Below are 12,453 nucleotides of genomic sequence, written 5' to 3'. Positions count from 1 at the left end.
TAACCTAGAAGTTGGGAAGAGTGTTTGTGATAAAAAAGGGAGGTGGGCTATCGTTCAATTAATGGTGGAAAAAATTAAATATGTTTTTTGTATAGTTTATGGGTCAAATTTTGATGATGCTTACATTTTTGACCAGTTGAATATGGAATTATTGCAGTGGATAGGCGAATTAATCATCATGGGTGATTTTAACTGCATAAAGGACTACAAGATTGATACTACAAGGGGCAATGTAAATTATAGAATGCGGAAAACATGAGCTGCTATTCTTGAAATAGGGCGCATTCATAACATCAAAGATGTCTGGCGAGCTGCCTTCCCTACTACACCTGGGTTTACATATTACTCTGCCTCTCACAAGCTCTGCTCACGCATCGATATGGTCTGGGCATCAGATAGAGTAATGAGAAATAGCACCATCGAACTTTGCCCCAGAATTAAATCCGATCATAACCCTATTTTATTTACTTTTGATACCGAAAAGAGCTATATAACACCCCGAACATTTTCATTTCCCAGGCACTTATTCACCAATATCTTATTTATTTCACAACTCAAGCTACATATTGCAGACTTTATCAAGATTAATCTTAACTCCACGACATGTTTAATGGTATGGGACTCTTGTAAGGCGAGTATTCGGGGCTTTACCCAGCAATTTTTATTTCATCAAAACTCCGAGCGGTTTAAAAGGACAGAGCGTTGGTTAATGATATACTTTCTACTGAACTGTTACTAGCAGAGGCTCTTCGTCGACAAGCCACGAATATAACAGAATTGGAACTACAATTAGGACGACTGAAATCTGCCCTAAAAACCATCTTCTGGGATGCAAGTAGCATTAAACTACACAAATTTCAAGTGACACAGTATGAGAGCGGCGATAAAGTCGGAAAGTTATTAGCCTATAAAATAGCTGATGAACGAGCTAATACTCTGATCAAGAATTTAAAGGGCCCTAATAATAATATAATTGATCAACCCAATCAAATTTTAGAACATTTCGCTGCATTCTATAAAAAACTATACACTCCAGAAAAACAACCGACAGAGGTGGATATTCAGAAATATTTGGACGATTTTCAGGAGAAACCTGACTCCCTTGAGTTGGAACAACTATCTAATCCTATTAGCCCATGTGAAATAAGAAAGGCCATCTCTTCCTTACCAGCTGGAAAGGCATGCGGAGAAGATACGATCCCACTAGAAATTTATAAGGGGTGTGCCGAGGAACTTATACCTCTTCTCTCCCAAGTTATTAATTATATTGGGGAAAACAAGGTAGCCCCGAAATCCTGGAATAAGGTAAAACTAGTCTTTTTCTTAAAAAAGGGGAAATCTCCTGATCAGTGCGGTTCGTACTGCCCCATCTAGCTAATTAACGCGGATGCTAAAATATTTGCTAAAGTGTTAGCCACTCGATTAGCCCCGATAATACCGAAAATAGTAAGTCCAAATCAACATGGGTTTGTAATTGGTAGGGATACCACCGCACATATCAATCTGGCTGTCACAGCCTTTGATATTGCTGAAAAGGAATCCACCCCACTCAGTATGATTATGCTCGACGCAGAAAAGGCTTTTGACCGAGTGGGGTGGGATTACCTGTGGCTAGTTATGACTGGTCTTGGTTTTGGGGGCACATTTCTGAACTGGATACAATCACTGTATGATAATCCCATGGCTAGGATCAGCTATGCTGGTCTATTATCAGCTTCGTTTACTATTGCTCGGGGAACCCGCCAGGGGTGTCCCCTATCACCTCTCTTATTTGCCTTATCAATAGAACCATTTCTTTACGCTTTACGAATACAACCACTTATTATCCCTTTTAAGTTCGGTCCTCACTTATTGAATCTTACAGCTTATGCTGACGACGTCGCCATATATTCAACCGATATCGGGCAGGCGATGCAGGACCTCATACTAGAAGCCAATAGATTTGGGGACGTCTCTGGCTATAAATTAAATCTAAACAAAACCCAAATAATTGCTAATTACAAACCAGAAGGACTAACTATTGGACTGTGTTCGGCAGTTACTTACTTAGGGGTTAAACTATCTGCAAATATCAAGGATCTAATTAAACTAAATTACGATGACCTAGTTAAAAATACTATAATTTTGCTAAAAAAATGGCATAAACTTTTTTTAAATATCATTGGCAGAATCAACTTGATTCGTATGATAATTCTACCTAAATTTCTGTACTTTTTTCGTTCTATTCCCTTGGCATTATGCAATTCCTTTTTTAAAAAATTAGACGGGGTATTCAGTAGTTTCATTTGGGGATATCGCAAAGCACGCAGATCGATGACACTATTAAAAGGCGCTATCGATATGGGAGGGTTGAACTTCCCGGACTTTAAGTTGTACTTCTGGGCAGCATTCGTTGGACGCTTACGATACTTAATTAACTCTGAAGGTACAGAAAAGCAACCTTATTTCCTTACATTTATGTTTGATCTAGATGCAAAAAATGTTCTTATGGAGAATTAATGACCCCAACTATTACAAAAGAGTTCGTTTTAAGATAGCGAGGGATCTAGTTAAAATTTGGCATAATATCCAGGCCTTCTGTAACGTGAATTTTGTCCATCCTAATTTGATTTTGTGGGGAAACCCCGGCTTACCGGGAATATTTAACGATGGATTAACTAACATATGGGGAACACATGGAATAAAAAAGTTAGGGGATTTGTACGGAGCACAAGGGCTCCTAAGTTTTGAAACACTTAAAATACTATATAATATCCCTGACTCTACGAAGTTCAAGTACCTGCAGCTATTTGACTTTTTTTCTCGAAAAATGAAACTAAAGAATATTTCCGATTCAAGCATATGGGATAATTTCTATTCACAGGAAACTAAATCATTAATTAGTAGTTGTTATAAATCTCTCAACACTTATAGAAAAATAGACTGCAATATAATATCAGAGAAGTGGAGCAGGATGTTAGGGACCAATATTACTCCGGCTGTAATAAGCTCATCTCTACGTAATATCAATAATTTGGTCTCATTGTCAAGTTTAAAATTGCTGCAATTCAAAATAACCTGTATGCTTTACCATACCCCAGAAAGAATAACCAAATGGGCATTGAATAGCATATATAGTGAACGAACTAAGTGCCCCAAATGTGCGTTGGTTGCAGCAGATTTGGTGCACATATTTTACACCTGGCCTAAACTTTCAGAATTTTGGACATCTTTTCAGAATATAATAACACTGAAATTAGGGAATATACCCCCCTTAGATTCTGCGCTAGTTATGTTAGACACTAATGGTAGGAATATCCAACACAAATCCTTATTTACTATTATGGTAACTTGTGCTAAACTTATAATTGCTCGCGTTTGGATCTCCCCTAAACCCCCACATATAATGGAATGGTGGTCTCTCCTTAATGAAATTCATAGTATGGAATTAGCGCTGGCCAGGCTTAGGGGTACTAAATCTCTAGCTAAATTCAATAAGATCTGGAGGTCTCTCATATTTTAGTTTTTAAAAAATCATGTTTAATTTAGATCATTACTGTCTTCTGTTTTATATGTGTCAAGATACATGTATATATTTTGTTTGGATTTAACAAGAAATTTGTCAAATGATCTAATGCCAACCTAACGTTAACCTTGTAGACGTCTAGATTATTTCTTTTAATTTGACTCATTTTTGTATACTGTTGATTCTTGTGTTGCTAATAAATTTTTTTTTACAAAAATAAGAATTTGCTACATATGAACAGCGATTGCGATCGGCGACTTCTGCTGCGAGCCCCAAAGCACACACATATGCAAACTCTTTATGTGTCACAGGAGAAAGGTGGCATCAAAGGGTCATCCTCCCTGCTTGCAACTCAGAATGCAATAGACAAAAGCTTTGTGACCTCTCCCGGACTTGGAAAGAGCTGCCTGAGACTACCAATGCTTACTGCTTCACCAGAACAGCCGGTAACCCCTCATTAAATGAAAGATGCCCTTTTTGTTAAAATGTCACTGCGCATGTGCAAACGTAGTGCTTTGACTGAAGTAGACAGCCATCCCAAGGAACCAAGGATACCAGCAGACTCCCTCCAGCCACTGATGTTGGTTTCACTTTGCTGCACTCATCTGATACAAGCGTCATTATTATTGATGAGGGAGGCCATGTTTGTCTCAGTGCATGCCACCATTTTGTCTTGAGCCCAATTCATAGTTCAGGAGTAGTGCAGAGGACTGATCGTAATGCAGCCCCACGCTATGATAAATTACCAAAACAACAAAGGCTCACACCTTCATGTCTCTGCTATGTTTAGTTACGAGAGGTGAGCACTTACTGCAGTTGTACAGCTTGTTGACTTTGGCCACGTCCAGGTTACTGAGTCCATACCGCTGTCCAATTTCCACTGTGGGGTCTGGTTTAGGAATCATGCTTGGTTCCCCAGGCGTGTTTGAAAATGAATATCTGTAGGAATCAATCAAAAGCTTGCATCACAAACTTACATCTGTTTCATCTGGGAAGAGGTCAAGGGGAATACTGGATGGGAAAGGGCAGGTTCAAGTCTCGGTGTCTGCTCAACTCCTGTGATTCTGGGAAAATCAATTAATCTCCCCTTGCATGTGTAATGTAAGTTGGCTTATGAAAAGCGAACCAATACCTTTGATTTGAGTTTGCACTCCATAAAACTTCAAAATAATTGTACACATTGAATCACTTCACCAGGCATGGCTGTCAAGTTTTCGGATTGCTTATTTAGTGCAAGTCATGAGTAACATTTACCTGCCAAATGTGTGAAATTTAGAGTGACACTTTTTCGAAAATAAAATGAAGCAATAAAGAGCATGAAATGATTCCCTTTTGAGCTTGGAGAAGCTCTAAAAATATGTTGAAACTGCTGCAAAACCCGTTATATGGAATGTCACAGGTGTTTTTGTGCGTCTGAAATATAAATGAACTTACAAAAATATGCCTCTGGTTGCCCCTCTACTTTAACTTAACTGGAAGGGCAGTTTAGTATGGCTAATGCACACCCTCAGATTGTAATTGTAAGTGTATTTAAATAGCGCTCACAACCCTCGATGAGGTAATGAAGTGTTTTTCAGATGAATAAAAACTATTAATATAAAAGGCAGGCGCGCAACGCCCCTTGGGCTCAAAGGGCTTCAATCCCTCCCAGTTGTGTGTGTCAGCGCGAGCTGAGACAGCTTCCATGGCAACACACAGACAGTTTTTAGGTCGAGCCTAGTGTTGCAGCGCATGCCCTGCTAGCTTTGCGAGGCATGCAGTATTCAGTATAGCGTGGAAGCTCCGCCCACTCTCTGCTGAACTTTTTCATTGGCTTAGGTCCTAAACGTTGCCTTCCGATTGTTTTTAGGCTTGTTAGTACTCATGACGACCATGCAGTCATTTGTACCCTTCCTTGGCTAATGGGCTTCGACCTAGACTTTGGCAAACCCGGAAGTGAGTATGTTATGAGAGTTTGTTTTTTAAGTGTGCGCCTCGTCGGGGGTACTATTGCCACACCAGGTATCTAAAAAATACTGTGTAGCTAAGCACAGTGTTGTTTACATACTTTTTGGGTAAAAAAATGATCTCTCAGCCACCCACAAAGTGCGTTCCTAGCCCTATGTGTTCTGTCACCAAGTTCGCTCTTCACAATACTCATCATTCTTTTTAGTTGTTAGCCACCCCCCCCCCCCTCCTATTCTGTCCTCCCCATATCATTCGGTTCATTCTGTGCAGGGCTTTTTACACTTCAAATATGTCCTTACTAACTGCCTCTTGCCCCCTTCCTTCCATTTGCTGTAATTTCCTCTTCATTGTTTACTGTCTCTCTACTACACCTATCCATTCTCCCGACTCATAATTAAACTGTAAGTCACAGACCCGCTTTACTTCTAAATAGAGCCACTTCAAGGTATTTATTTGCCCACAGTTCTGTGTCTTAAAAGCAGAGCTATTGTTTGGATTCTCCTTTGGACCCCAACACGTTAGTAGCAGACATTTGGCATTATGTATTGAGTGTGTTGAATCAAACCTGGGACCGGACATGCTTTTATTCCACAGTGTATTTTCCTGATGGGCTGGATGTCTTGGAGGCGAGTTCTCATCGGCTCCCTGAAGGTAACTGCAGCAGGCACTTGGGGCTTCAGAGAGCGAGAGAGAGAGAAAGAAAGCGAGAGGGAGGAGAGAAAGTAGACAGAGACAGTGGCTGGATGGAAAGAGAGAGGGTGCGAGGAGACAAAGAGGGGAAAGGCTGCTTTCAGCTTATTTGCCAGGGCTTATTTTGGTTTCCCAGTCCAGCCTTGACCTTACTGCACATGTATCTTCACAAGAGCTACTTATGTGTTAAAATTAGTAATATTCTTGTTGCTTGTTTATAGTGTAGGTCTTACTGTGCTTCTGTCTACCTTTCATGTCACCTGGTTCTTGTTTTCCACTCCAACTAACTCCTACTCTGCACTTTGAGGTGACCTTAGAACCGCATTAAGGTTAATACAAAGAACCGTAACATTTGGGTTTGCCCATTTCCAAGATATCTTTCCTGTGTTGATGCATACGTCAATAAATGCTGTGACCTCTAGTTAAAATCTGAAAATGTTCTTTTTGAAAGATGCATGTGCAGGCAAGGGCCATTAACTGTTGGTGATCATTGAACGTGTTAGGACATTAATACTTTTCCCAAATTGAAGGAAGTGAGCTCCAATTTCTCCCAGGATGTTTCCAAGAAATTTCTCATTCAGAGAAAACATTGAAAAAACAAGGCACAAGAGTGTATTTCACGTAGTTTAAAAATATATATTTCATTAAAAGATTTTTAAGATCTTCAAATGGTTCTCCGTCAAAACACTAGAGAACCGTAACTCAAGCCCTAGTCACAAGCTGGCTGGACTACAGCAACGCACTCTACATAGAATTCACTTTGCAACACCTGAAGAGACTGAAAACCATACAAAACTTAGCAGCCAGACTCATGCTCGACCTCCCTAAGCGAACCCACATCACCCCCAGCAAAGGAAGCTCCACTGGCTCCCATTTCAGAAGTGATGTCAATTCAAGGTGCTGATCCAAACCTACAAAGCCCTACCACCAACCCTCTTGACACATGTGCTCTGCCTCCTTCACTCAAACTACCCACATCCGCCAAAGCAACAGTAGAGGATGCTCCTTCTCCTACCTCGATGTCAAGTCATGGAACAACATCCCCCTTCAACTTTAGACCTCATCCTCTCTGTTGGAATTTAGGAAGGGACTCAAGACCTGGCTGTTCAACTGAACCCTCCTAGCTCTTCTATGTGCGACTTTCTTAACAATTTGTTGTAATACTTTTTCATTCTCTTTGCTGTAATGGGTGTAACGGAGGGAAGGCAGTGAATCCCCAAACAACACCCTCTTTCTTTCCTGCACTCTTTACGTTGTTCAGCAATGCTTCAACACCCCAGAGCAGGAAGCGCTCACTGTCATCATTGCTCCATATGTCCACTCTAATCACCCACACTTTTTAGTTGGACTGCTAAGATTTTGTCTCTGCAAACTTGAACAGCGAGGCTGATCAGGTTTTGCCAACCACATCATGAAGGACACTAAGCTTTCCAGATGGATCACTGACATAACATCGTCGAGCACAATATCGAGTTGCTAAAATATTGGTGATATAATATCGACTACCATTATATCGACATCCAATACTTATTGAAAACCTACAAAAATATCGACTACTAAATATCGAATATAATAATTATCGACAACAATAATATCGAAAGACAAAATATAGAATAAACAAATATCGTGTATTACAAAATTAAACGGTACACAACAAAAATTTTGATACAAAATATATAGATAACACTAATATCGAAAATAATGGAATATCGACTCTATAAAAAATAGCTAAAACGTTTTAAATACAATCCAACTATATATTTTAAATATATAATACACTCCACAAAAGAATAAACATTTTTTACCACACATACAAGAAATGTATAACTTTTTTACATTTATCATAAATAAATAAACAGCATACTTTTAACAAATATGTGGAAATTATTATTACATACATTTTAATATTAATAAAAACAAACCTGGTTTACTGCAAAAGTATTAAGTAAATATCATTTCCACAACACCAAACATATCAATTAAATTTAAAAAAATTCAAAACAACAAATGAAAAGCTCCCATTCTTAAATCATCCAATCAAATGAAGTAACTAATCAAATACACACTATAAAAGATTACTTTGCTACTGCTATTTCCTGCTTCTAACTCTAAAGAAAGAAGAAGGTGACACTCTGACCAACTGTTTCCTGAGAAAACTACTTTTCCAGACTCCAACAGAAATAATTAAAGTAAGTTAAACTAATTTTTAAATAAAAGTAAAGTAGTAGGCTAAAAGTGTAACTATTTCTCAAAACAGTTTAAATAACATTTTCTTGTTACCTTTTACATTTCTGCTACAGACATCTCCAATACACAGCAATAAAAGTTGAATGGATTATATACTACAAAATCCTTATTGTAAGTATTTTAAAATGTTCTGTAACACACCAACTGCATTAATTGAACCCAAATTTCTAATACACATTTTATCTTTATTCTATCTTCTTAACAGAATTTTCGAAGACATCCAAAAAATTACTCCAATAAAGCTAAAGACTACACAAAATAAAATAGTAAGTATATTTTGTAAATGAGTTAAAAACCCTAAAATGCTAACTACAAGACAGCTTCCCCCTAAAAACCACTCAAAATGTAATAAAATAATAGATTATCTAATTATTTTCATTTTCTACCAACAGAAATATAACAAGAAAATACAAGAAAAAGCTTGAAAACACCTTCTCAATATTTCGAATTACAACAAAGAACAAATGTAAGTATAATCATTGAAATATGAATGCATATAAAACATGTATAGCAGTATTTAAACTTAAAATATATTTCTTTCTAACAATTCCTAGCACTAAAGATAGAAACATGACTGAAGGTGCAGAGCTTGTTATGTCGCAGGAAAAACAAGCTTTTACTATGCTATATGAGGTATGTTTATACCCAAGAAAAACAGTCAGGACGCAAAGTATTTTGGAAATGTAGCAAATATTACTCTAATAAATGTTATGGTAGGGCAACAACAGAAGAAGCTAATGTACTATCTACCAAAGAACACAATCACCCCCCTAATATAACTGAAATTGAGGTCAGGGATGCCATTGAAAGCATAAAAGAAGCAAGTACAGGGACTGACAAACCAACAACCCAAATATTAAAAGAGGAACTCCTAAAAGTTCCTCAACATGCTTCTGGCCAACTCCCCTCAATTGATTCCCTAAAACGCACAATTTCAAGACAAAAAAGAGTCACAACAACTACTCAACCTATCCCTAAAACATTAGAAGAAGTTGTTATTCCGCCTCAACTGAGTATAACCCATAATAAGTAACCATTCTTACTATTTGACAACAAATGCCCTACCAACCGAATTATAATGTTTGGTACTGCAAACAATCTAAGAAAATTACAAGAGTGCCAACATTGGATGATGGATGGGACTTTTAAAACATGTCCTAAACCATTTTACCAACTATACAGCATACATGGATTGTACCATCATTCTAACATCCCTTTTATTTACTGCTTGTTGCCCAAAACAGGAAACAAATAATTATTTTCCACAGAAAATAATTATTGATAACGAACTAGCTATGATCAATAGTATATTAAAAACTTTTCCACACACAGCAATGCAAGGTTGCTATTATCATTTTAATCAAAGCATTTAGAGACATCTCCAAAAATCTACATTAAGCATACAATATGCTACAGACAGCACCTTTGCATACCAAATAAAAAAATGAATAGCCCTATCATATGTCCCTGTTACAGACGTAGCAGAACATTATAACATCCTAATCGATAGCCCATATTACAAAAAATATGAGGAAAAACTAGCACCACTCCTAGACTACTTCGAGGATACTTGGGTGGGAAGACTACATAGATCAGGACACAGACGCCAACCTAAATTTCACATAGCTTGGTGGAATGTATATTTTAGTACACTGAATCAAGAAGCCAAAACTAACAACAGTGTAGAAGGATGGCACAATGCATTTCAAGCTATCACTAGCAGAGGAAAACCCACTGTCCAAAAACTAATAGAAGCTTTACAAACTGAACAGAGCTACCAAGAGCTCCGTATACAACAATCTGTAACACAAATAGGACCAAAATTAACTAAACAAACAAAACAAATGTTTAGACTACTCCAAAGCAAAGTCACCCTATATCCTTCTACAAGAGGCCTAGACTATCAATCCTTAATAGCCAAAAGCATACTGTGAATTATCTACACACAAATAACAATACTCTCATTTATTTATTAAAATTGTGATAAGTAAGGGGGGATCCTGCATACAAGGTGGAGCGCTACCTTATGGGCTCTGCCTCCCTACATAGGCTGTTGTATTCGGCGCCCCTCCGGGGATCGCTGCCGTCCATCACGCGAGTGGTTTTCCAGATCTGGTGGCAGGCCCTGCGCAGGGTGGGTTGTTGGAATGTCCTGACCCTGGAAACTCCATTGTGGCAGAATGGTAGACTGCCTCAACTGGCAGCCCTGGTGGGCTTTCGGCAATGGGACACAATAGGTATATCTACTCTGGGAGATGTTATGTCTGGGGGGCGCTCAAATCGTTTGCTATGCTGCGGGAGGAGTTTGATATGCCGCATGCCCAATTCTACAAGTACCTCCAGTTCCGGCATGCCCTTGCCCCATATATCCGAGATGTGGAAGATATGCCGGAATTCAGTCCCATTAAGGCCAAGGTCTTTGTGGGGGAATTGCCGGACAAAAAGATCTCCCGCATTTACCAGACTCTGGTGTACCGTAGCGCTTCGGACTTTGTCCACCTTAGGACCCAATGGGAGCGGGATGTTGTGAAGCTTGATGAGGAAGATTGGGTGGAAGCCCTGGAGGGGCCTAGGGGTGCGGCCGTCTCCACGCGCTTGCGACTGATACAGTTCAGGTACCTTCACCGTACATATTACACTAGACAGCGCTTGTGGAGGACGGGTTCGATTGCATCCCCGACATGTCTTAGGTGTGACTCTGAGGTGGGTACGCTGCTGCATACAGTGTGGGGCTCTTCAGAGGTTTTGGGACAGAGTGTTCCGGTGTTTGAGTGAGGTACTGGCCTGGGAGCTGCAGAGGAACCCCAAACTGGCTCTCCTTCATGTTCTGGCTGGTGTGGGGGGCAATAGATACAAGCGTCATTTACTACTTTTGGGTCTGACCTTGGCCAAGAGGGACATAGCGCGATCCTGGAAGGCACCTCGTGCTCCCACCTTCACAGCTTGGCAGAATGGGATGGATTATTGCATGGGTCTGGAGCAGCCTGTCTATGTCGCAAGGGGGTGCCCCCTCAAGCACTATAAAATTTGGAAGAGGTGGGCGGACTATCGAGGCCTGGTCTTGGACCCACCCATAGAGGAGGAGGCCCTACAGTATGTCTGATGGCCTCACGGTCTTTGTACTGGCGGACAATATGCGGCCCTTGGCTCGAAACGGACGGAGTAGGTAGCAGCACGTATGGGAGGGGGGGGAGGGGGGGGCGCTCAGAGGGCGTAGGGGTTTCTTGTACAACTGGACATTTCCTTGATTACATTCTTCTCTTGATTCATCGTCTACGAAAATGTTTGCATGCTGTATTATTGATCATTTGCTCTAGTGATTGTTTCTGTCATGCAACCAATAAAATCTGTTTTAAAAAAAAAATTGTGATAAGTAGCATAAAAACTTTATATCATAATAAATATTCCATAATTGTCAAACATATGTATGTACCAAAAAAGAATTGTAGACAATTAAGCAATATTTAATGTGATATAAAATATAACAATAATAATAACAATCACATTTCCCACCCAATTGAAAATAAAATTAAATACTTACAATTCATGTTGCAGAAGAATACGTAATCCAACCACTTGCAATCCGTGTACTCCACTGTGAATCCATTACAAATCCAATTTGTGAACTCTCAAAAACCCAAAAACAACTAAAAATAGGAAAAAACGCTCCAGGAAATCCCGAGAAAAAAAAGTATGGCCACTTTATTAATTAAAGTAACATACACACTTTTGTTAAAAAAAACGCATAGTCTTCTCCCAATCCAAATCGATACCCTTAAAAACCCGAAAAATAGTCAAAAAGAGTAACAATCGCTCCATGAAACCACGAAAAAAGAAGAGAGAGTATAAAAATAATACTTTAATAAAGAAATACAATCTCTTCTCCTATAAAAAAAAGCATCCTTCTACGGAACGAAATCGCGAAATCCCGGAACCTGTAAAAAATATCAAAAACAAAACCACCCACACAAAGCCCGCAAACATTTCCAAATATACATAAACATTACTGTAAAACATTATAATACACATATTTTTACATTAAACTCAGAAAATACACTATTCCT

The 12,453-nt window shown here is 39.1% G+C and overlaps 1 protein-coding gene across 1 annotated transcript in view; it reads right to left on the bottom strand.

The window, feature by feature from the left end:
• The window catches only part of LOC147729342 (embryonic protein UVS.2-like), a 251,093-nt gene that overhangs the window by 106,216 nt on the left and 132,424 nt on the right, over positions 1 to 12,453 (bottom strand). The window contains exon 7 of the mRNA XM_086959917.1: positions 4,317 to 4,444. Coding sequence (XP_086816043.1) covers positions 4,317 to 4,444 — 128 coding nt within the window. The remainder of the gene's footprint in view (positions 1 to 4,316; positions 4,445 to 12,453) is intronic.

This window comes from Lissotriton vulgaris, chromosome 2_2 (assembly GCF_964263255.1).
Source record: "Lissotriton vulgaris chromosome 2_2, aLisVul1.2, whole genome shotgun sequence".
In the NCBI taxonomy this organism is placed as follows: domain Eukaryota; kingdom Metazoa; phylum Chordata; class Amphibia; order Caudata; family Salamandridae; genus Lissotriton; species Lissotriton vulgaris.
Note: the sequence above shows the minus strand (reverse complement) of the source record. Positions and strands in the feature narration are given on the sequence as shown.